The sequence below is a fragment of the Oenanthe melanoleuca genome, chromosome 1 (genome assembly GCF_029582105.1).
Source record: "Oenanthe melanoleuca isolate GR-GAL-2019-014 chromosome 1, OMel1.0, whole genome shotgun sequence".
NCBI lineage: Eukaryota > Metazoa > Chordata > Aves > Passeriformes > Muscicapidae > Oenanthe > Oenanthe melanoleuca.
In genome coordinates this window covers 108,320,715-108,345,469 of record NC_079333.1, presented here as the reverse complement: position 1 = coordinate 108,345,469, position 24,755 = coordinate 108,320,715, and the positions used below count along the sequence as shown (strand labels likewise).

Genomic DNA, 24,755 nt, shown 5'->3' with positions numbered 1-24,755 from the left:
TCCCCCTGGGAAATCAGGGACAGTGATAGAGTTTTAAATTGCATCCTGCCACTCCTGAACTATCATGCTGTGCTGATCCTTTCTGCTTGTGTTAAGGTGAATTGGATTTAAAAACAAAGGGAAAACCATTAGAGGAGCAGCAGAGCTGGGTCAATAGCCAGGAGAAGGAGCATTAAACCATCAGGCTTCTCTTTGAGAATATCTGCTGAACTCCTGAATGGCTGCATGAACTCCAGCAGCCAAGTGACCTTTTTTTGTGACCTGGCTGGTGGAACTGCTAAACTGGGCAAAAATCAGGACTCTGCTTTCTTTATAAAGGAGGAAGAAAAATGTTTAACCATCCTTACATCCAAAGAAGTGGTAAAAGAGTCAAGAATAGAGAGGCTGCTGTTCTTCAACAGAAATGGGAACTAAACCCATTGTCAATAAGCAGGGACACAAATGCAGATTACAAATGCAATTGCATGCAGAGCACACTGAAAATAAACCTGCAATTCCCTCTCCTATTTGTCAAACAGGTTCAAGCAAACCACTCCTGCAGCCACAAAAACAAAGAGTTACATCTGTAACTTGCACAAATTATTTTAGAAGGTTCCACTGTGGAGATTATTTTTCTGATGCAGACTAGAGGAAATCCTGATTGAGGAAAAAAGAATACTGTGCCTCAAAGAAACCCCACCAGGTCATAGAAACCAAGTGATAATGTGATATTTCCCTTTCAAAAATTATATGAAAGGTAATCATAACAATTAGTAGAGCAAACCATTTATTTTTTAGTTAGGACATCAGAAAAACTTGCACACATTTGCTTTAGAGAACTTAGTAAGGAGTTCTCTGGAATAGCAATACTTATTATCAGGAAAACTTTTAGAATATGAAGTAACCTCCAGAAGAGCAGAAAATTTCAAACATGGGATCAGTCTTCAAAAACAATGAGAAAAAAAATCTGAATTACTGAAGTCCTATCAGTCTGATCTTGGCAATGCACAAAATAATAAAAAAAACTGAGTGAAGCTTAATGAAATGAATTAAAGGGATAATTGAGGCCAATCAATACAGACTTGTGGTCAAGCAGTCATGTCAAACAAAGTGGATTTTTAAAATGAGATTAAAGTTTGCTGAGAATTAATGACATTGGAAAAAACCTCTCTCTGTAATATGATCAAATAAAAGATCATATTTCTGTTTCTCTAAAACAAAGTTTTGGTAACCCAAAGTATTTTAACAGAAAGTAGCATGATGTAAAAATTAACACAGCAGCCATTTTCCATGGATTCCAATGTATTCAGACCCCAGTTTGAAGCAGAGAATCATTATTCAATAATATTCATCTGGGACATTTATCAGTGGTATGGAGGAAATAATATCTGATAAAAACTTGAAAATGACACAAGAATTTGGTAGCTAAAATACAAGGAAAATGCCAGACCACTAAGAAAATAGTCTGGATCATGAAGTCATACATCAAGATCACAAACCAGGGCTGTACAGCAGGGAATATTTTCCTGTTGCAGAGCAATCAGAGAACTGGCAAATGATCTCAATGGACAAAATGTTAAGGATGTAAATGATGGGAAAACTACAGAGGAAAATTAAAATATATGAATCTGTTTCAGTTACCAATTAAAGCATTAAGAAATGACTTGGTTACCACCATGTGGAAAGAATATCCTTGGAGACTGAAAATGATACAAAAAAGAACTTCTATACTGTAGAGAAGTAAGACAGGACCAGATGGGATGTCGAGCTGTAGTGTGACAAATTCAGCTAAGAGAGACACAACTTTTACAGAAATGGTAGTTAAATACTGATTTCTTTTATCCAAAGTACCGATGAAATCTTTTCTACTGCCTATGTTTTTCTAAATTTTCTAAATTGCTCATTTCTGAGAGGAAATAGTTCAGAGAAATTTTATGTTATGCAAAAGCCACCCTAGTCAGTGATCATCAGCCTTCCTCAAGGGACTGTAACTCAAGATTCTATGAATACTTGTAAATTAACCATGAAAAAATAATGTGCACAGACATAATTTTCTAGACCCAAAGGGCTCGAGATGTCCTGCTCATTACTGGATGGAATTTCACAGGATTTCTAAGAATATAAGATAACACTTTCTTTTTTCTTCACCACATTTTTTAAATGAAAAAAAAAACAAAACTGGAAAGGTAAATGGCTTATAAGATTTTGAAGAAAAAGAAATTATACAAGCCAAAGCATCCAGATGTCTTGGTTTCCAAGGCTGTGTATGAACCATAAGGTTGGTTGTCCTCCTTTATATATAAATTGGACCATGCCCTCTGTTTTTTTTTTTTTTTAAACTCCAAAATATTGTTACAAAGGACAAAATTAGACCCAAAAGAGAGATAAGTAGCAAGGTCAGAAGAAAAACATAGGGTTTGCCCTGGTTTTAATAGGTACCATGATCACATTCACATTTTGGTTAAAATACAAATAAATAATCAATTTGGTGGCTCCTGGAAGAGGTTAAGCTTTTATTTTGCAGATGATACACTGATTTACTATTAATTCAGGTTTGGATTTGAAAGGATTTTTCCTAAATACCTTCAGGGAATATCAAAATACCTTTAGCCAGTGCAAAAGCTACAGGGCAGCAGTGTCAGACTGCAAGGGTCAAAAACTTGGCCATGGCTCAGCCAGGGGTTTTTGCTAGAACAATGATAAAGCTGAATGAATTCACAGATCTAAATCTTATTCACATAACAAACAACTGAATTTGAATAAGGATTAGAGGAAAATACAGATCAGCTACAATGAAAGGTCAGTGAACAATGAAGTGTTGTATAAGTTCTATTGTAAATAATAATGGGGAAAATGTGATAACAAATCTGAGAATATCTCTGGTTGTGTGCTCTATCCTATTAATATCTGGCTACTTTTGTTTTACAATTTGGAAATCATGGTTAGCATCTGCTGGAGAACTGATATTCCCTCATCTTCAAAACATCTGATTTCATCCTTCAAAAAAAATTCACTTTTAGGTCATTGAGGGAAGCAAACAAACAACAACAACAACAAAAAAGAAAACAAATCAATGAGAAATATTTTTCTTTCTCCCATGCAAAATAATAACAATGGATATATTAATAATTTTTTTAGCAACTTATGACCAAATGAAAAAGAAGGAATTTCTACAGAAAACACACACACACTATGTTCTGTGTTGCAGGAAAATGATTCCAGCTGGGGATTGCACGCTTTGGTCACGTGCAGCCCCACTCCTGTTTTCATGTTCAGGTAGAGAGAAGTTCCACAGACACCCCCTTACCTCGCAGCCTCTTCAGCCTCTGCTCCCTCCTCCTCCTCCTCACGATCAGCAGCATCACAAAGAGCAGCAAGACCCCAACCAAGATACAGGAGATGGTCACCAGCATCTTCAGCCCTTCGTTGGTCCCCAGCCCCTCCTCGCTCTGCACCACCGACTTGATGAGAGGAGGGATTGTACCTGGAGCAGAGTCATGGCATTAGAGGCCTATCAGTGAGGACAAAAGATTCATTTCTCAGGGAATGGTTAGGCAGAACACACACCAGGATTTTTCTGTTTGGAGTGGAGGCTACATTTGTGTGTCTATGAACACATAACCAGGCTCCTGGTAATGAGGGACTGACTGCAGACAGAGATTATCAGAAATCCAGAAGAACTGCACTCATTGATTAAGGAAAACCATGTCTGATACGCAGTCAAATGCTATGATTAATTTTGAGTCCCATTAAATTATTAAAAAGCTGTAAGAGACCTCAGAATTCCTCCCTATGTCTATTATTCCTTGTTATGGGAAACAGCACCACTGTGACATTTCTGCTGGGCTTTTCTGTGCAAGGAACTCATTTGACAAAGCTCATTTTGTGCCACATACATCAGATTAATCCTTTGCACAGAAACACTCTGCTATCCATTCTGAGGGTGCAGCAGTGATAGTGATCTGAAATTCAGACAGCCAACCTGATACTAATCTGCTAAAGACTGTCTGACATTACACTCATCAGTAAAACAGGAGAGCAATGCTGGATAGAAACAATCAAATTTTGAGAGGGAAACAAGGGAAATGAATCTACCAACTACTGGCAGGCAGCTCACTTTTTCATTCTGGGACATATTTGCATTTTGAATATACCTGGCTTCCTGGTGATATATAATACTTGAACTTTTCAATTCTTTTCTTCTTTACCTCTAAGGGACGTGAGAAGAATGCAGCACCTTCTGTGCAAGGCTGTTTAGTCATGGAAGACTTCTCACTCATTTCCTGATTACTATTAAACTGCTGAATGCAACCACAAATGAGGCTATAAAATGCAGATTTGCTTGAAATGCGTAGAAACACGTAAGTATTGTGAACTGTGATGACTTTGGATGGAAGCTATTAAATTTTAACCAGCTACTGAAAGATAAAAGTGGCTACTTACTTGCTAAAAGGAAAGGAGGGTGAGAGAGAAAAACAGGCACATCCTTTTTTTACATTTTAATTGCTGCATTAAGTGATTTAGCTGTATGTCATTATGTGCTATACAGTATCAGAATAAAAACTGAGATCTGATGCAGTACAGTGTGAGTGCCATAACCACAGTGAAAATGTAGAATCCTAAGTCCTGCTTTTTTTCTTTTTTTTTTTTTTTTTTCAGAAGAGCTATTTCAGCTGCATATAAAGAGAAGAGCAGCTCCCTAAAGGGACAAAGATAAAAAGAAAAGCTACAACCATCCAAACCTATATTAGGTACTTTGGAAAATTTGTTTTCTTACAATTGCATTTGGAATATTTTTCTAATGTTCCATTGAAGTTCTTCCCCATAATTTTCTCTTTCCTTTTTTTTCTTGTAATTTTCTATTTCTTGAACACACAGCAGGATATTTCCATCTTGCCCTGAGACGCAGATTTTGCACTACTTTAAAGGCAAATAAAATTATTAGATGAAGAAGTGGAAAGAACTTCAAGCTCCTGGAGGTAATACTAATAACTGTCTTTAAATCCTCCTAAACCCTCCTGGATACTAAAGGGCCAAAGTTTTCTCTGAATTACAGTCACAGAGACCATTATGATTGCCTGAAATTATGTCTTGCTTTCCTTATTACTTTGATGAAAATCAAATGATGAGTGGCCTTTATTTCACTTAGACCTGAAGTGTTTGGATATGTGATTATCATTATCCACACCTGTCTCTAGGCAAATGTAAACTTCATAACATTATAAACAGGTAGTTGGAGCTTAATTAAAAAATCATTCTGCATGTTTTCACATCACCCATTTGTTGCTTTTCAGCAATTGCATTAGAAATTACCAAAAATTAATCCTGCTGTCCATTGAGAAAACACCATTTCAACATTTGCTGTCATTCTAGGTGCTTGCTGGGAGCAGAATGGCCAAAGCTTTTTTTTCAGGACTCAGTCCCAGACAAATGGGGAGGGTTTGTTTTGTTTTCCAAGTTCCATCACCCTTTGTTAGCCTGATTGGTGCTTCACAGAAATTGTAACCTGAATGTCTCTGACCCCTTTTCCTCCTTAGTTGAAGCATCTCCCTGTGAATTCAGGAGTGTTTTCCTGTGTCCTTCACGGCAGGGAGTGCCTGAGTGGGTGAGAATCAATTAGCAGAGTTTAGAGCTGATCTGATTTAATGCCAGGGCTACTGAGTAGCTGATCCCCGAGCCAGGAAGCTCCTTTGCAGCTCTCACCAACTGCAGCTGCACAGGGCTAAAAATATCTCTTTATGGATTGCCTGCTTCTGAAAAAACAAGGGGCAGGGAGGTGAGCAAACCTGTAAGCTGGAAATCATTACTGAAATGCCCACAAACAGAGAGCAAAAAAGCTGCACGTAGGTTTGTCATTAACCTTGTGACCTAATTCAGCATGGGGAGATCAGAGGGGAAGGATGCTGAGCCATGATATTCCTCAGGAGCTCTCCCACACAGCAAAGTGACCCCAAACCACGTAACTCAGGGATTTCTGCACACTTTACAAAGGCTTTATCTTAAGGCTGCTAAAGCTTCTAAGCTTGTTCCTAGCATTTGGCATCCCAGAACTTCCATACGCTGCATTATCTAATCTTCAAAGTGCTACTCTTATATCTGCTTTATCCAAAGGGCAGCTGTGGCCCCTGCAAGCTGGAAAGGGCTAATCTCACATCACAGGGTGAATCAAAGGTAGAGGCAGAGACAACACTCAAAAGTGGATCTGGCCAAGAAGTTTCCACTGGCATGTTTTCTGCAAACCAAAAATTCCCTGTCTAAGGAAGCAAAAATTTCTGCATCAAATACTGGTAAGAATGATAATTGTCATCATCATCATCATCATCATCAGTTTATAATTTCAGTTCTGAGTCAAACATAGGAAATCTAGAAAATGTGAAAACTGAAATTTGCTTTTCCATCCATGCTTTCCTCTCATAACCTCAGGGTCAGTATTTGAGCTCACTCTGCCTCTCTAAGGCACAATTCAGTCCTGGCAAAGCACACTTCACAAATAAAAGCAGCAATATCACAAATGGGAAATTTTCTAGCTGACCAGAAGCAATGGCCCAGGAAATTTAATGCTGCAAATATTTTTTACTGTTTCATTTTTGTCCCTTTTAAAGATGCTACAGAGCAACATAAAAAATCAAATGGTGTGCAGGTCACAATGTGTGACACCATGGTAAGTATCACCACTCAATCAAAGAGCAGAGCCTGACAACATTTCAGATCAGATCACTGTAAGAATAGTTTTGATTTGAGTGCTACAAGTGGAAATTTAAGGCTCTGAACCTGCACTTTGGTATAAATTAATTTAAATTAATTCATTTATGCCTTAAGACTGTTTGCCCCAATCAAATAAATGTGATGATAACAGAACAACTGCAAGTTGAATGCTGCCTGTGGAAAGTTATTGGAAAAAACCCCAAAAACAGGATAGGCCAGACAAAATGACAAGAAATTAACTCATAATACTTGAAGGAGTTATTATTGACAACAGCTCCACTTTTCAGTATAACAAGTCCTTTATCTGCCTGGAAAGACCTGGAAAGACCTGGAACATTTGTGTAGTAACTGCTTAGATCCTGGTTTCCTGTGGACCTCTGGAGTGCTGAGGCAAGATCCTTCTCTTAATTTCCAGACTGTCTGAAATAACATGAGGACTTGTCTGGCAGCTTACCAAAAATGGTATTTTTCCAATGTGTGATTAATTATTTTCAAGAACTGCTGAGTACCTGGCACAAAGGCTGGTATAGCAGTAGAGGATGTGTCAGGTGCTGAGGTTTAAACCCTGCCTAAGTCATATCCCACATTTCTGCCTGGGAATGACCCCTGGGCTGTACATGAGTGGTGCTGTTTGTGTGGAGGCATGCTACCAACACAGAATTATGAACAATTACCAATTTGGTGCTGTCACAACCACCAGCTCTTGTTTGAACTTGCTCACCAGTGCTGCAGCTTGACTTATCTCTACAGATGTTGCCAAGTGGTTGCACAATACAGCACAACATCCCTGGCAACGCAGCATGATTTTCCACTGGATGTCTCCAGAAAAGCTCTGGCAATTCCCACTGGAGCAATTTGAGAGCCATCTGTGCTGCCTTTTTTGCCAGGAATGCAGTTCCCCACTGCAGAGCCACCAGGAGCACACATGTGCCACCATCCCTCTCCATCAGCCTGGTGCAGTGAGTGACAAACTGGCACATTTGCTCCTGTGTCCTGGGTTTTGCAGGGTGGGCAGTAACCCCTGGCAGAAGGACAGGATGGAACAACTCGCTCATGGTCCGTGTCCTGCTGCTGGGCATGACAGAGCCATCTGTCATGGCCATTAGTTCCCTGTGCCCTGTCTGTAAACAGGGATGATTGCACTGCCATTGCTCTGCCCTTGGAAGATGTTATCCAGAGGCTTTCCCAGAGGACAACCTGCTTGGCTGCTCCAGTGTGTCCCATAATGGGTTTTGGGCTGTGTCACGGGGAATAGCAATGAGACATCCCCGTGAATGGCTGCAGGAACAAATTCCATGGCAGACTAAAATTTCATGGAAAAGATGCATGAAATACTAGGAAAGGCCCCTGTAACCACTGGAACTAATGACTTTTAATGTCCTATGATTATGTGTCTTATGGCTGATTGACTTTGGAGTTTTTCTGAAGTGAGGACAAATAAACAATTCCTCTTTTCTGCCTGGCAGCCTACTGTCAGGAAATCAGGAGCTATTTTACATCTCTGAGACTTTAACCTCTCTGACAGCATGGCTGGCAGATTCAAAATGGGGTTTATGAGAGGAAAAAAAGAAAAAAAAATAATCACACATGAAACTCAAGTAGAACAGTGTCTGAGGCATAAATTAAAGGAAATACTTACTGCCATCATAATTGAGCGTGGCAAATTTGGCTTGTTTCTCTGCACAGCCAGCACTGTTGCACACTCTCATTTGCAGCTCGTACCAGGTGGCCTCCTGGAGGTCGTAGAGGATGTAGGACTTGGACAGGGATGTCCTCTGGGCCGTGGTCCAGACCGTGGTCCCAAAGGGCCGGTACTCCAGGGTGAAGGAGGTGATGGGGCAGCCGCCGTCGTTCCAGCCGATCAGGTTCAGCCTCACCCGCGTGGTGTTGATGCTGGCAAAGAGCTCCTGCTCCTTGGAAAACTGTGGCTCTAGAGGCAGTGGGATATTCCAGACAGAATGCTCAAATATTGTAGAAACTTTAGAGAATAGTTTCTAGGGCAATCTTGACTCTAGCTTCATCTCAGTATCTATATATTCAATTTACCCACCTCCTCCTTTTTTATTCCCACTTTGTGCCAGATTCACAAACCCAGATTTTCAAGTCAGTATGTGGGAAAAAAAATCCAAATGTCCATTCAAAAAATTTGGTTTGTTTTGCCTTCCAGAACTTCACACAAACTTTTCCTTTATTTTTGACACTTATCCAGTTCAGAGGATGCTGTTTGCACACTCCTGCAACACTGGCTTGGAGCAGAAATCAGACATTGGCTCCATTTCTTTATACATAAATATACTCCCTGTCTTCCTTCAACATCCCTGAATTTTTATAAGAAGAGACAATTTCCTCATGGCAATGAAATACTTGGAATTGCTGTAGTGTGTGACAGTGAAGATACCCTCTTACCAAATATCTGCCAACCCACCTTAGAAAAAAAAATCATTAGAGAAAAAAGGACAGAACATCAGCCTGTGTGGGCTTCAAGCCCCACAGACAAAGCTATAAATGTTTCCAAAGCCAGATATTAAAATACCTAAGCTTGTTTTCTCACCAAACTGAGATCTAGAGCAGGAGGCAGGAGCTGAAGGGGAAGGGATGGAACCAACGCACCTTTGCCCAGCGTCTTGGCCTCGATGATCTCGCTGATGCGCCCCGGCCCCACCCCGTTCTGAGCAGTCAGGGTGAACTTGTACCAGGTGCCACATTTCAGGGTTTCCAGCCTGTAGGATCTCTCACTGGGGCTGATGGGGAAACTGCCCCACTGCTCACTGTTATCCTCTGAGTACTGCAGAATATAACCTGGAGGGAAAGCGCGGATGGGAATGGAATCACAAATCCTTCAGGTAACCCAAGGAGGCATTTTAAAGCCCTAATAAAATTGAAAAAAAATCCCATATGCAGGGAAACATATAGCTCTCCCTTGACTGAAAGATACCAGGCAATGGATTTTGCCCACCTTGACAGCAGCTTAAATACAATTTTTTATGATGACTTCAAGGGGAAAAGAAAAGGATGGATATTTCTAAGGACCCTTCAATCAGCAGCAACCAGATGATGAACGTGGACCCTCCAAAATGAGTGGTTAGAGATTACACACATGGAAAATCAGATAGAGTAACTGTCATAACAGCTAAGAAGAAAGTGATTAAATATGTGAATAAACCATCACAAAGACAAACTGCAATTTACTGAAAGCTGTTATCACCATGATAGTGCACATTAAAGGTTGACAGCAATACAGATTGGGTTGTTTTTCTTTATTCTTTTTTTTTTTTTTTGTCATTCATAATTGTATACTGATTCTATCAACATATGATAATTTAGTAAGAAGCAGCAATTAACCTGAATTACATTACCTCGGATAGAACTGCCACCATTGTCTCCAGGTATCCAGGAAAGAGTGATAGAGGAAGATGTAGTTTTGGATACAGTGAGTCTTGGCTGGTCTGGTGGAACTAGATGGGAAATAGTCAGAAACAGAAAATGCAATCAATGGTTTGACACGATCTTAATCACTTCTAACAGTCATTTATCAAATAGCTGTTTTGAGTTGCAAAAAATGCAAATGATTTCTGTCAAAGTGTCTGTTTAGCTGACATCCTTAGTTAAGACAAGAATAGACAAGCTCTCGTTTTTAAAATTTAATTTTATGCACAATTTTGTCTTTCAATTCTTAACCTTTGTTTTTCTCTGAATTTTTTTTGCATCTGTTCTGTTAGACCTCAATGGCACATGAGCTACCCAGCCATTAATTTTCATTGTTTTTGATATCTGTTTTAGGGAGAAGATAAAATTTTAGTGGCAGCAAACATGTGCTGTTGCAAATGAAGCCCTGCTCATTCCTGTGTTTGCGTGCTATTATGGCAAAAATGAAAAACAGGTGCAAATCAGGGGTTTCTGCCAGCACAAACATGAGAGTTAATTAGGTATCATAGATAGATTGTCATTGGAGCAGATCCAGTCCTCATCCAAACAACTGAGGCTTTTGGTATAAAGAATTCCCAACCCTGTCAGCAGAGACTGGAAACACTTCCATTCTGCTCCTCCCCATAAACATTATGGGGGATGGAAGATCAGGGCTCCAAGGACCAGCTGCTGACTGAATGCAGGAATAAAACAGAGGTTACAACTCCCATCCACTTCCCAGTGCCCAGCTTCCTTTGGAGGAAACCATGGAATAGTTTGGGTTGGAAAAGACTTAAAGATCATCTCATTCCAATCCACTGCCATGGCAGGGACACCTCCCACTGTCCCAGGCTGCTCCAGCCCCAGTGTCCAGCCTGGCCTTGGGCACTGCCAGGGATCCAGGGGCAGCCACAGCTGCTCTGGGCACCCTGTGCCAGGGTTTCACCACCCTCACTGAAGGAATTTCTTCCAGCACTAAAGGGCAGAGAAGGAGCCCTGCCACATCCTAAAAATTTGTACTGGATAAGGAAAACTGGGAGTGGGAATTGACACAGGGAACTGGGACTGGAAACGGACTGGGGATGTTTTACTGTCAGAAACAGACAAAATTGAGCTTTGCTGCCTCAAGAATAAAGAGTGAGGTAAGGACAGTGTCCATGCCTGGAAAGGATCAAGAAACAGCAGCAAAGATGGGATGGAAATCTGGGCAGCAGAGACAGCAGGATGGCCACAGCTCCTCTGGCATGGGAGAGGAGAGGGTGCTGGTGTCAGACCCACAGCAGGAGCTGCCCTTGTCCTGACACAGCCCCTGAGCAGGCAGGACAGAGTCCAAAATGCTCTGCTGTGTCCAGCCTTCTGCTGCCAGAGAACATTGCCTGCTTTGCCTATGCTTAAGGGGCAGCTCTTCCTGCAGAGTGAAACTCCAGGGAAAGTTCCCCACTGCAGTTCATGTTTGAGCCATCAGATTGCAGAATAATGGGTGCTGATTTAAGGCAGAGTCTGCTGGTTTCCAGCTATGGGTTAGTTCAAAGAGAAGTTGATTTTTTTTGCCCTCACAGGGCCAAACAGGGATGAAGAAAACAAAAGAGACAGTTTATACTCTAAAGGAAAATTCCCATTGTGAGATGGATTTGTTCTGTTATTCTGAGTGACTTGGCTGATTCCATGGGGAGAGACTGCACACACTACACTGGGGAAGATTTATTGTAAAAGCTTTCATCACAGCTTCACCCTACCTACAAAAAATGGTGGTCCTACATATTAAAAGCCACTCTTTGTGTGTCCCTTAGGGAAGCAATATTGATTTGCTTTTAGTTGCTGCTGTTCAATAACAGCAAATATATGCAATTACAGAAGTACTTAGTGAAATATAAATATAAGGTTTCCATTTCATGGTGTTTTCTCTCCCTACTTCCTGTTGTGGTCATGCTTCAAACATTGCAGAAGAGCATCTTCAGTTTCTGTTGGATTGTAGGGAAGCTGATATATGCTCATATCTTCCATGATGTTTGTTCCAAGGCTTGGTGGAATGGTTTATGCAGGGAGAGAGGGGGACTGCAGTGGAAACAACCTCTCTCTGTGCTCTCATTTGTTTGCACTTGAAGTTTAAATTCCACATCCAGGAGAGTGATGGTCCAGATTGGTACAAAAATTTGCAGACAATTGAAGCATTTGTAGGATTTGCTTTAGTGCAAGTCAGCAAGGGAATCTGCACAGGGAATTCTTGGTATGGAATACCAGGCTCTGCTTCATTTTACTCTTAGTTTATATTCTTATATTGTCTCTGCTTTTGTACACATCAACACCATCCTGGTTGCACTTTGTGATTTTCAACATGAATATAAAATGTAGCTGGAGAAATGCATTAGCTGAAGGGGTGCTGATGTTTCATTTCCAGTGCTTCCTCATATTCACCTCATAAAAAAATTCTGCACCTGCATAATGAAGATTTTGTGCAACATCTCAGTACAGAGGCAAATTTCTGCTGATAGCTTTTCAGGAGCTAAATTAAAGGCCTTCACATCTTCCTGGATTTTGTAATATTAAAATGATGCATGTGATATTTGTAAGGAGACAGCAGAAGCTGATACTTTCTGTGTGAAGAACTAGAAGATAACTGAATACAAGCACACAGTTGTCAATCTTACAAAAACTCACACAGAGACTTAACTGAGTGTGTGAATTGTTTCACCAAAAGCACCATTTTCTAGATCATAAAATGCCCATGGCTGAGTCAGAACGACTTATGCATGAATCTGGAAGAATTAGATTTGCACTAATACACATAAACACCAATATTTTGCATTTCAAACACATTTCAGACACTTTAAAACCGTGGTAACAATTCCAAGGTAGATCCAACAGCCTTACCTTGCACCTGCAAATTGAGAATGATTTCATCTGACCCCCAGTTGTTGCTGGCCACACAGCTGTAGTACCCAGAGTCTTCTGCTTTCACAGTCCTGATGACGAAGCTGCCGTTGCTGAAGATGCTCCTTCGCCCATCAATCATCACTAGACTGGGTGTCCCGTTACTGCCTCACAGGAAACAAAGTGCATACATTAAAGAAGTTACAATCAAAATTACTCACAAGTGGATTAGTTTTTTTTTGAAGCAGCTAAGAATGGAAAGAGAGGAAAAGGTGTGGGGTGAGGTGTGTCCCTTCAGTAAGGCAGCAAATGAGTATTTTCTGCTGGGAAACACCTATCATTTGCTTAAAAAATGTACTTTTCCTGGATCCAGTGTGAGTGAAAACAGAAATTCACTCCTTCCTTATCTTGTTATTTCATAAAAATGCTGAAACAAGGGCATAGGCAGTTCCTGGTTATGAAGATCATCCTTATGGAATCACAGGTATTTATATCAATGCACAAGATGGTTTCATAGCACTGTAGTTTCCCTGCTTACACAGGGCTTGGATGAAAATTATTGTCCATGTGTGTTTTCAAGTGTCATACTGTGAAACCAAAGCAGATAACAGAATAATGGAAAATTAAATATGTGCCAGACATTTACTGCCCACCTCAGCACAAATCACTGTATCAGGCACTTTGCTCTCTCAGAATCAAACTTTCCTGTCTGCCTGAGGATAACAGAAAAACACTCCTAAGTTTTACATTTTGAATGTTTACCTTTAGCCTTTCTTCATTACTTTTTCCCCCTTTGATGCCCTGTAATCACCACAGCCAATTAATTAAAGGAATTTCTAAACTCCTCATCTACTGTGACCATGAACAGTCTTGTCCTTTCTGCCAGTGACCCAGGACCACCCTCCCCACAGCCCTCAGGATTTTAAATAAGTGGATTCAATCTGAGCTGTACATTTAGTTGCTGGTTACCTATCCTTCATCCACTTGACTGTTGGAGCTGGGTCCCCCACAGCTTTGCAAGGGAGGACAATGTCCTTCATCCAGGGAGTTGTCACTGTCCCACTGAACGTCAGGATCCTGGCAGGAGCTGGGAGGGAGAGAGCAAGAGACACTGAAGTGAGGAGTCTGCTCATACAGCCCTTGGAAGGGAAACAAAGACCCACAAATAAAGGGGGAAAACCAAACCAATCTAAAAATGATGGGTTTAGGGTACTAATTCATTGTAACTCGTAATATTAGCTATTTATTCAAGCAGAATAAGATTGGCTTCAGTATTGGTTTCAGTATTCAGGATTTCAGTAATTGTCTTCCAGCTCCAGTACTTGGAATACAAGTAACTAAAAGAGAGATGAGGTACAGATTGGAAGAGTCTTTGTAGAGAAAAAGAGCAAACCCAGTTATTTATCATCTTTACTGACTTTTATATATTTTGGAGTAGAAATTACAGATGAAAATTATGTCTAAGGGATGCTTCTCTCGTTGCTTCCAGCATGAACTGTCCACAGTAGACAGGTGTCTCATAAAAACTGAATTATTGATACATCTCTTCTACAACAATTTTGACATTAAGCAAAATAAACTTTCATGTATATTAGTACATTGTGGAATCTATCTGGAATTCACAAATGTGAACAAACTAAAATCAATTTTTATCAGCTCTCAGATCACCTAAATATATTTAAAAAAATCACTCATGTATTTTCAGTTTATAGGTTGTGTTCAAACTTCATTTGTTATTCCTCAGGAATGACTCTTGATAGAAATAATCTTTCTGGTGGCCTCTAAATGTACATTTTAAAGGCACATACAGATAGACAAAATACTGTATTTTTAGTCCTGATCTACTTCAGTCGTGCACACCCATCAGAATTTATACTTAATAATCCATTTTGCACCAATTAGGAAAACATGAAAATGAGACCTGGCATCAAATATAACTGGGACAGTTAATCTGGAAAAAGATTCATGCATAAAAGAACAGGCCTTGAAAAATTAAGCAAAATTACTTGAGTAGGCTGCAATGGGACTTGAGATATTCACAAAAATAAAAGATTTCACAGATTATACAATCAGTTTGGACTGTGTTGCCTATGTTCTCTTCAAGCATTGCTGAAGGCCGAGTTTCTCAAGAGGTTTTTCCCCTCTGGTCAAAATTTTAACTAAAAATAAGTTGAAGATTTAGGTAGCAGACAAAGTGAAGGCTGGGTAATGGGACAGCACTGCTTTCCCAGCATCACCATGTCCTGTCCTGGCTAAAGAGCTGCTGGAGCTCCCTGGGTCCCTCCTTGCAGAGCTCTGAGTTGAACCCTGCCAGCACAGAGCTGTGGTTTGTGCTGCCTGGGAAGGTTGGACACCAGAGTGATGCCAAGGCACTGGGCAGCCAGAAGCTCTCATGGATCAGGCTGCTCTTCCACCTGGGCACTCCTAAAATAACATTTCCTAGCAAAGACTTGCACAGGGCTGTACTCCCACAAGCCATCCCTGCTGGGTTTGTATGGCCAGGTTTGGTACTGGGGAGGTTACAGCTTGCCAGAAGCTTCTCCTCTGTCCAGCAAATGTGATGAACTGCTTGTGACCCCTATTGCCATCTTCCTGTGCTGCTGGGGAGGGGGAGGTAGAGCTGGGAAGGAGTAGGGGGTGTGGGGAAGATGTAAGATTTCGTTTTCTTCTATCATGCTCTGATTTTGTTGGTAATAAATTTGAATAATATCTCTAATTCAAGCCTGTTTTGCCTGTGATGTTACTTTGTGAGTGATTTCTCTCCATCCCCATCTCAACTCATGAACCTTTGTCATATTTTCCCTCCCCAGTCCAGCTGCAGAGGGGAGTGATGGAGAAGCTCTGGTGGGTGTCTGGCACCCAACCCACCACACAGTAACTCAAACAGAAAAATGCTCAGAGCACCCAGAGACACTGAGTGAAATGCTGACTCTGCAGAAGCTGGAGTTAGAAGTCAATTTGTCTTCAGTGGTGCCAGGTTTTGCTGCAGGAGGTGCCTCGTGGCTCTCATGCCATCTCTGAAAAGCAGCAGGAGATGCTGTCAGCTCTATCTACAAAACACATGTGAGCATCTGGACTGCTCAGATTCCTGTCCCCTGCAATCCCCTCTGCAACATGAAGTCTGAAAACTCATTTAAAAATGACTATTAATCATTTTCTCTATGGCCTTCCCACATAACCAGTGTTTCTTGAAATATCCAGCTAATTCCAACTGCTGCCAGTTCCTGTAGGACAAAACATTTGGAATACAGGAATCCTGCTGAAATCTTCAGCATGGCATGGCACCACTGTTAGCAAACCTTCTGTGTTGTCCCTTCATTTTTAATTGTTATTTTAATGTGAATTCTTCCTTAAGAAGTCACAGGCTGGACAGCAGATGTTGAAAGTGCAAAATTTATGTTGTAGCTCCTGGTTTTCAATATCCTGTATTCTTCATTTTACAGGAGCCTAAGCCACTGGTAAGATGATAAACCATGACTCAGAAAATTATGAGAAAAGCACAGTGCACTATTTTTGTGAAAGTATCCACAGCTTTCTATGGATTTTCTTATTCCTTCCATGTACTGAGTGCTTTTAAAAGAAATGGTAAAACAGCAGGACATTTTACAAGCCCAATTTTCCTTATAGCTGAACTTCAAATGATGTCATGAGACTGCTAAAAGGTGCACAAAAAAAACTAGAAAGAAAATAAATGTCAAGTGGAATCCACCTCAGAGCAATAGGTTTGAAATTCTAGCAGGCATTCATGAGGTAAAAAGGCCTGGAATCTCACAGAGCTCTTTCCTTTGAGCCATGGGAATTTTTGGAATCATATGGGTAAGCTGCAGGGTTTACTTCTTTGTTATCAAAGCTACCCACATGCCTGCACACTCCCTCCAGGCCTTACATTTGGTGGCATGGCACTGGATTAGGGCTGTGTCTGCTCCTATTTTTTTTTTACAAATTACCCAATTATTAATTGAAGATAAAGAGGTTCCTTCATAGAACAGTGCACTCTCTTATGATAATGCAGCTTTCTGCATGTTTGTTTGTTTAGATTACAAATCTTCTAACCTACATTTACTGTCACAGAAATAGAAATGGGCAGAAATTTTTCACAAGAGGCTGTAACACATGTGGGTTTTTCTTCCTCTAGAGGACACAACTGTATTTTAAAGGTGAACTTCAGAAGGAAACTGAACAAGAGCTGTGACAGTTCACTGCAGTTCAGCTTAAAACAAATAAAAGATCCAACAGTGAATACCCTGGGTCAGGAGATTCATTTACTTTTTCATAAAAGAGGGTGGGCAGGGCTGGCACAGAATTCCCAGAGCAGCTGTGGCTGCCCCTGGATCCCTGGCAGTGCCCCAGGCCAGGCTGGACATTGGGGCTGGAGCAGCCTGGGACAGTGGGAGGTGTCCCTGCCATGACAGTGGGTGGCACTGGATGATTTTTAAGGTGCTTTCCAGCCCAACCCACTCCATGGTTCTGTGTCTCTAATATCCCCTGTATTCCAGTCTGATGAACCATCAAACAAACAGACCAGTGTGTATTGTCATGTGAACCCCACATGCCATTTAAAAACATTAAACACACAAATCAACATAGACCAGGGGGAAATCTGCTCAAAAATAATGCTCAGGTAGTTTAGAAAACCAGGGGAAACTCGAAAGTCAGAGTTGTCCCCAGAGGATCAGACTGCCAGGGGTCTGGATCTGTCACATCACACTGGCAGCAAATGCCATTGCCCATCAGTCACAGCCACTAAATCAGAGGGACAAGTGCATGCAAGGTTTTTTGTCTTCTGAGTATACTTGATAGGCTAAACCCACTTCTTTCAAGTCAGCAGCGAAGAGTAATTTGAGGGGCAGGAGTACAGCTTGCTTACGTGGAGGCTGAACTTTCATTGCCATGATTATTTTCTGTTTGTTGGGGATTTTTTTTTATTATTTCTGTCAGTTAATTACAGAGAATAACAATCTGTTCTGAGAAATGAAGACATTAAAGAAAGAAAGAAATGTTAACTTGAATTAAGCTTTCATTTAAATTGGACTATCCATTTCACATCAAACCCCTATCTAGACATTCTCATTGTTCTCAAAGGAGTTCTTAAAGGGGTTATAATTAAGTTGACATAATTCAATTCAAAGTTAACTCTTATTAGCTGTCATGATGCTATCATTACTTGGACAGTTACTGTGCAGTAAGAGAAGCAAAGAAAGGAAGCAAACAACTACAAAATAATGGCCCACAGGATGTTTTTGCATGGGGAACTTAGGGCAAATCAGGCTTTAACTGCATCTAACCTTGGGATGTGCTGTTTGCTACAGACATAGAGGGAGTGAAAAAGGTCTTTGAGGCTTTGAGCTCTGCCCATCCTTCCTCATTGTGCATACACTGCCCTCAGCACTGATCACCACTTTCTCCCAGCTCCCTAAAAAGCTCTGTGATGCATTCATAAAGGAAAATTTGTATGTGATACAATAATTTCTAACCTAGCTACCTCCACAGTTCATAAAATTGCTATCTATCAGTATTCCTAGCACCCATCAAACCATCCACAAATGGATTATTCATTACTTTTACAGCCCTAAGTGCATGTAAGAGGCTTTTCCTGAGCATCATCTAATGTAGACTTTATATTGGTGTATCACTACAAGCTCTAAGGTTGACTGGATGCATTCTACTGTCCTTTGAAATAAAGTCTTCTTCAGACTGACCTGTCTATATTGAAGTAATTAATTACTTTTTCTTTTAAGTCATCTTGCCTTTTCATAAAAGTTATTTTTAAGTTCACTTATTTGTCATCATGGATTATGTTACATAAGCTTCAGAGGAGCAGAATTAATTCTGGTAAGCTGGATCAGTTTAAGTACATGTGGGTCAAGTTGCAACTTCTCAATTTTTGGCAAACAGAGAGCAATTGCACACTGTAATTCCTCATAACTTGAGGTCATGAATATTGGTGTCTGCAAAGCCTGAATTGATCTGTGTTCATCTTTGAACATTTCCCTCTTTTTAAAATGCATAAGACATGGAAAAAGAGAACTTCTAGTGCATTTTGTGCAGGGTTTGCCTGCAGCCTCAATCTGTAAGTATTGCACCATGTCCAATAATTTTTGCTCTTATTAGAGCATCTATTTTTATGCTTATTTTTGTTTTTTCTTTTCATCACCACACATTGATTACACACAGGTGACAGCAAAGGAGGTACACACTGAAACCTTTGCCCTTTTTCTCTGAGTTGTTCTTTCATGATCTTTCTTCACTGGTGTCCTTTACACTCCTCATCCCCCTTTTAGTATCTCAGCTTTGGTCTCCCTGATGTCCATAATTCAGTGTGCACTTTTGCTGCAATGGAAAAGCTCCAGATTTTTCAGATCTGAAGGACCCTGTTTGCAGCTTCTTCACACTGGGAAATGTTATGTGTTCAAGCAGTACCCTCCAAAATCAGCATTACCATCCATGATAAACACAGAATCCTAGAAGGGTTGGATTGGGAGGAAGGTTAAAGATCTTATAGTTCCAACCCCCTGCCATGGGCCACCATCCCAGGCTGCTCCAGCCCCAATGTCCAACCTGGCCTTGGGCACTGTCAGGGATCCAGGGGCAGCCACAGCTGCTCTGGGAATTCCATCCCAGCCCCTCCCAGGGAACAATTCCTAATTCCTAATATCCCATCCAGCCCTGCCCTCTGGCAGTGGGAGCCATTCCCAGTGTCCTGTCCCTCCATTCCCAGTGTCCTGTCCCTCCATTCCCTGTGTCCTGTCCCTCCATTCCCTGTGTCCTGTCCCTCCATTCCCTGTGTCTGTCCCTCCATTCCCTGTGTCCTGTCCCTCCAGCCCTTGGCAATTGTCTCTCTCCATGTTTCCTGCAGCTCCTTCAGGCCCTGCAAGGCCACCCTGAGCTCAGCCCAAAGCTTCTCCTGTGCAGGTGAACAATCCCAGCTGTGCCAGCCTTTCCTCCCAGCAGAGCTGCTCCATCCCTCTGCTCATCCTGCTGCTCCTCTGGGCTCTGCAGCAGCTCCAGCTCCTCCCTGGGCTGGGGCAGGGCTGGGGCAGCTCTGCAGGTGGGGTCACACCTGGGGGGGGCACAGAGACACAATCACCTCCCTCAACCCTCTGCCAGAACTGTTTTTGATGCAGCCCAGGGTAAAAGCTCTGATGTTAAACCACCACCATCATTAAAATGGTGATCTACCAGCTAGACAGGTAGAACAGGGAGATTTCCCATGGTGATGGAATTTGCTCTTCCATGCAGAAAGTGCTTTCATGTTGGTGGCATAAGGCTGAAGTTCAGCAAAGCTTTTGCAGAAAGAACCTGTCATCATAATGCACTAAACACTTGATTTTACATCTTTACACACTCAAGTGAAGAATTAGCAGGCTTGTAAAACTGTAAAGCAAATTAAATGTATCTAATTTTGCAGCCCTAGGGATCTGTGCATTACTCTGCCCATCCTGGCACAGGCTGTAATGGCACCGAGCTGAGTAGTAAAAAAAATCAGTTTGAAGACCCCATATAGTGATTGAGTGGGATGGGACTCTTCTCACTTTCCTGTTCAAAATGTTAGGCCTCCATTTCCAAGCCAAGGTGCTCTAATGTTGCAAGCATCACATCTCAAAAGGCAGAATTCACAGGCCCCAGCAATATCTTTTAATAGAACAACTAATACAGCTGGAAATAAATATTCAAGATTTGAGGCACATTATCCTTTCATCATCTCTGAAATAGAAGCTGCAAACTTCAAAGCTAATGCAAGTAGAGAACAATTGTTCAGAGTTTAGATATGTTAATCAGACCATTTTATACAGAAGATGGTACTTGTGGAGTACACAAGAGATATTACTAAGGAAAGGAATGATAAAGAAGTTACCTTGTACAGCAAGGAAAAGAAACATATTCAGAGGGGGAGAGGAATCATCTGCAAACCCCCTGTACCCAACAACTGCAGATAAAAATTGCACCAATAAGCAATCTATTCCCTTCTGGGGTGGGTTGGATGAGCTACCCCATAGAGGAGCACATCATCCCCTCTCTGCTGACTCCAGCAAAGCTTGAGCAATTGGCAGTGAGCTGAAGCTGCTCCTGACAAATCCCACCCTCAGAGGCCACGAGCCAGTTGTGGCTGTAGCCCAGGAGCCTGGCTGGCTCTGGGCAGCTGTGTTGGAAAGGATTGAATCAGGAAAACCTTATAGATATGAGTGCTTAGCAGAAGATTTTGAGAATATGGAAACCATAAGCGAGATTGAAATGAAAGCCATCTTTGAGATACCAAACCTTAGCTACTAAAGAACTAGAAGACGATGGCCAGCCAAAAGTAATCTCCTCTTGCTAGAACAATGTCTTCTGATGGAGAGCAGGTCCAAAGGTCAGAGATGACCCTGCTAGCTTGGCAGAAGGGGCCCAAAGAGTAGTTTTTAGGGTGTAAAGTATAACACATTATAGTAATGTAATGATTCTTATAGGCTGTATGTAAATGCTATAGGATTTGTATCTTGTATTAGATTGGCTAGAGGAAATTAGAATATTCAACAAAGATTTATTGTATTGTAAATGGGAAAATCTCTCTTACCTCTTACTTCTCCCACCACTCTCTTACTTCTTTCTCTTACCTCTCCCCACTGTCTCCGTCCTGCTCTGAGCTGCAGCTGGCAGCTCTCACACCCTTTACAATAAACTGCAAACTTCAAGATCAGAATATGGAGAGCTCCTGAGCTTGTCCTGGTGCCCGTGCCCCCAGAGAGAGCCTCCCCCAGCTGTCCCTGTACCTTTGGCCAGGGGCTCCACGGTGATGATCTCGCTGCTGTTGCCTCTCCCCGCGGCCGTCACGGCCACCACCCACACGCTGTACTGGCGGTTCCGGCTCAGGTTGGGGATTCTGTAGGAAAATGAGTCGGGAGAGGCTTCAAACTCGCTGATCACCTGTGGTGGGAGAGACAAATGTTTCCAGGCTAAAATAAGCAGTATTTGGAGAAAATGTGAGTGCTTCAAAGCCTGTTACTTCAGGGCTCTTCGGATGAGCGTCAATTGCTCCAAACAGATGGCAGATGGCAGTAAACAGAGAAGACACAGGAACTTGTTGCAATCCATTCATATTCAGGGAATTTGTGTCGTGTTTACAGATTGGTTTTATTCATATTAGGACTTTTATGTGCCATTTATTTTTACAGGGTTGGATAAACAATGGAAGTGTATAAATATGGCTAAATTTTACCATCGATAGTTCTGACAAACTGATTTAGCTCTACACAAAACTTTCCCAGTGGAGGATTCAGTGCTTCATCTGCTGTGAAATTTGGAATTCACAGAATCACAGAAGCACAGAATCACTAGGTTGGGAGAGACCTTTAAGATCATTGAGTCCTGTCCATGCCCTTACACCTCAACTAAACCATGGCACTGAGTGCCACCTCCAGTCTTTTGACTATTAAAAGTCTATTATTTCTGCCACCTAGAACCTTTGGTGCTGCTTATTCCTGGGTTTTGGTGCTTATCCCTTCAGCAGTGGAGAGAACCAAGGAATAAAACCATGCTCTGTAACAGACTGTTCAAACTTCCCCCAAGTCTAGTTTTGTTCAATCACGAAATTACTTCCATTCAGAGACTCCCAGCTGAAGGTCATCTCAGCCAGCTGGCTGCATTAGCAGGGAAGGACAAGTGCTGGAAGAAATGCCAGTTCAGTCTCTCCTCTGTCACTCAAGTGCCTCAGCCCAGGGGCTGCAGCAGAGCCAACCAGCTGCTCTGCAGTCCCTGCTCATCCATGAGAGCTTCTGCATCCTGCTTGGAGCAACCTGTGCAGGGAGAGGTGTGGAGGAACACAGAGATCCCTCCAAGGAGCTTTGAGACCCTCAGCACATTCTCCACTGGAAGGCTGAGGAGGAAATTCTCAGCTCTGAACAGCATTACAGCACTCAATATTGCCACTTTTATTTCTGACATGGGCTTTGTGATGCCTGCATGTAAAAATAGAGGGGTAATGAACCATTGGGATGAATAATACTCACTTCCCTGTGCAGTGCTGAGCCTGGTAATGGCTAACTAACACCAGGCTAAAAATAATTAGAAGGTTAATGACATAGAAAAGAAGATTTTAGCAGGAATCAGCATTAAAAATAATGCATCAATGTAATCTAAACTTGGTTCAGACTGACAAAGTGTGCAAGGAATCTCTTTGATATACAAATATCTGCTTGTGGTAAAGGCCAATTCCACCTGATTAGCATTTCAAAAGGCACATTGACATGAAAACATTGGAACAGTAGTCCTTCAAAGTGAATTCCAAATAAATAAGAGATGTTTCTGAGATATCATTAAACACCTCTCCATGTGAACTGGCAGGCAGTTTCAGCTGCTGAATGGGTCACTGCACTTCTCTGTTCTTCAGCTGGCATCTCCTGCAGCCAGGGGAAGAGGGGAGTTCATCTCCTCTCACATTTGAAATCCAGAGTGAAGACATCTGTCTGTAAGCCAGGCACCTCAGCTCCCTTAGGGACCATGCAAAGGTTCTACAAGAACACATTCTGTTCCTGCCATGGAAAGTGATTTTTCTGGGAAGACTGGCTTGCCCCAGTCACATTCCCCAGGCTCAGAACAAGCCCAGAGGGAGAACTTGCCATATTTTCTAGCCAAACTCATTGCCCCTTTGCTTGTCAAAATGCCAAATTAGTTTGTCCCATTTAGCCAGTGTTTGCCTGCATTCCCACTTCTGATATGAAGAGGTCAATGCAGCCAGACACCTTCATTATTATGTGAAATATTGCAGCAGGCTTTGAGAACCAGCTGCCTTGACATTTACACAAGAATATTGGACAAATGCCCATAGCTTGACAGGCTGGATCTTTGTGAGGTCATACATAAAACCTAATGTATTGATCATGGCAGAGGAGGCTGAAATTTAATATTCATGAGGCAGCATTTCCTATGGTTAATTTGAAAGTCACAGAGGCCAGGCTGTCTCTGGCACTTAGGCTCCACTTATTAATGCAGTTACCCAGCACAGGTTCCTTCCAAACCACCTGCTGATATGGGACATGGATACAGCATTTAGGAGCAGCCAAACACCACAGAATTCCTTAGTGCCAACTTCCATTCCAGCAGCCATCAGCTCTTTCTCACTGGAACTCCAAAGATGGATAAACAGCAGGATTTTCTGTTCTAAAGCTTTTAAAACACTTTGTTTTCAACTCCTTTCTGTCTCCCAGCATCATTCACCCATTTGCATCTGTGGCTATTTCAAATGTAAAATCAATTATTCTCAATTTATTAATTAATCTGGTAAATGCATCTTCACTAAATTAGCGACTCTCATTTTCTTGAAACAAACTGCTGTAGCAAATTATTTTGGTTTTTAACTGGTTAACACACATTTCCTCAGCTCACATTCCTTTTTAAACACTTGGGGATGCTTCAGTGACAAAGAATCGATTTTACTTTAAACTTTTGCCTGTCATTTCAATTAGCCTAACATGCCAGAGACTTTGATTACACAAGGAGAAAAAAAAAGGAAGCTTTGTCAGCAAAGAGAAGATTAAACAATTGAAATGAGAAATATTTAAAGGAATGTCACCTTGTCACATATTGGCCTGTGCATGTGCCAGTATAAAACATAAACTGCTGTTCAATCTTAGAAGCAGCAACATGCTTGCTCAAGGGATTTGTTTCCCTAACTATTTTTCTTCAGCTTATAGATGATGGGTTAATTTTTCTTCTGTCTTTAGCTCACTGTCTAAAAAGGAGAGACAGAGATCAGTCTCTGAAAGCCAGCAAGGGCTGTGAAGAATAAAATGAAATCCAAGTTCTTTATCAGAATGCAG

The 24,755-nt window shown here is 41.5% G+C and overlaps 1 protein-coding gene across 1 annotated transcript in view; it reads right to left on the bottom strand.

Moving 5' to 3' along the window:
• The window catches only part of DSCAM (DS cell adhesion molecule), a 432,936-nt gene that overhangs the window by 39,409 nt on the left and 368,772 nt on the right, over positions 1 to 24,755 (bottom strand). Inside the window, exons 21-27 of the mRNA XM_056502042.1 lie at positions 21,711 to 21,864; positions 13,930 to 14,047; positions 12,961 to 13,124; positions 10,041 to 10,139; positions 9,295 to 9,483; positions 8,324 to 8,614; positions 3,287 to 3,463 (exon numbers count right to left, since the gene is read on the bottom strand). Coding sequence (XP_056358017.1) covers positions 3,287 to 3,463; positions 8,324 to 8,614; positions 9,295 to 9,483; positions 10,041 to 10,139; positions 12,961 to 13,124; positions 13,930 to 14,047; positions 21,711 to 21,864 — 1,192 coding nt within the window. The remainder of the gene's footprint in view (positions 1 to 3,286; positions 3,464 to 8,323; positions 8,615 to 9,294; positions 9,484 to 10,040; positions 10,140 to 12,960; positions 13,125 to 13,929; positions 14,048 to 21,710; positions 21,865 to 24,755) is intronic.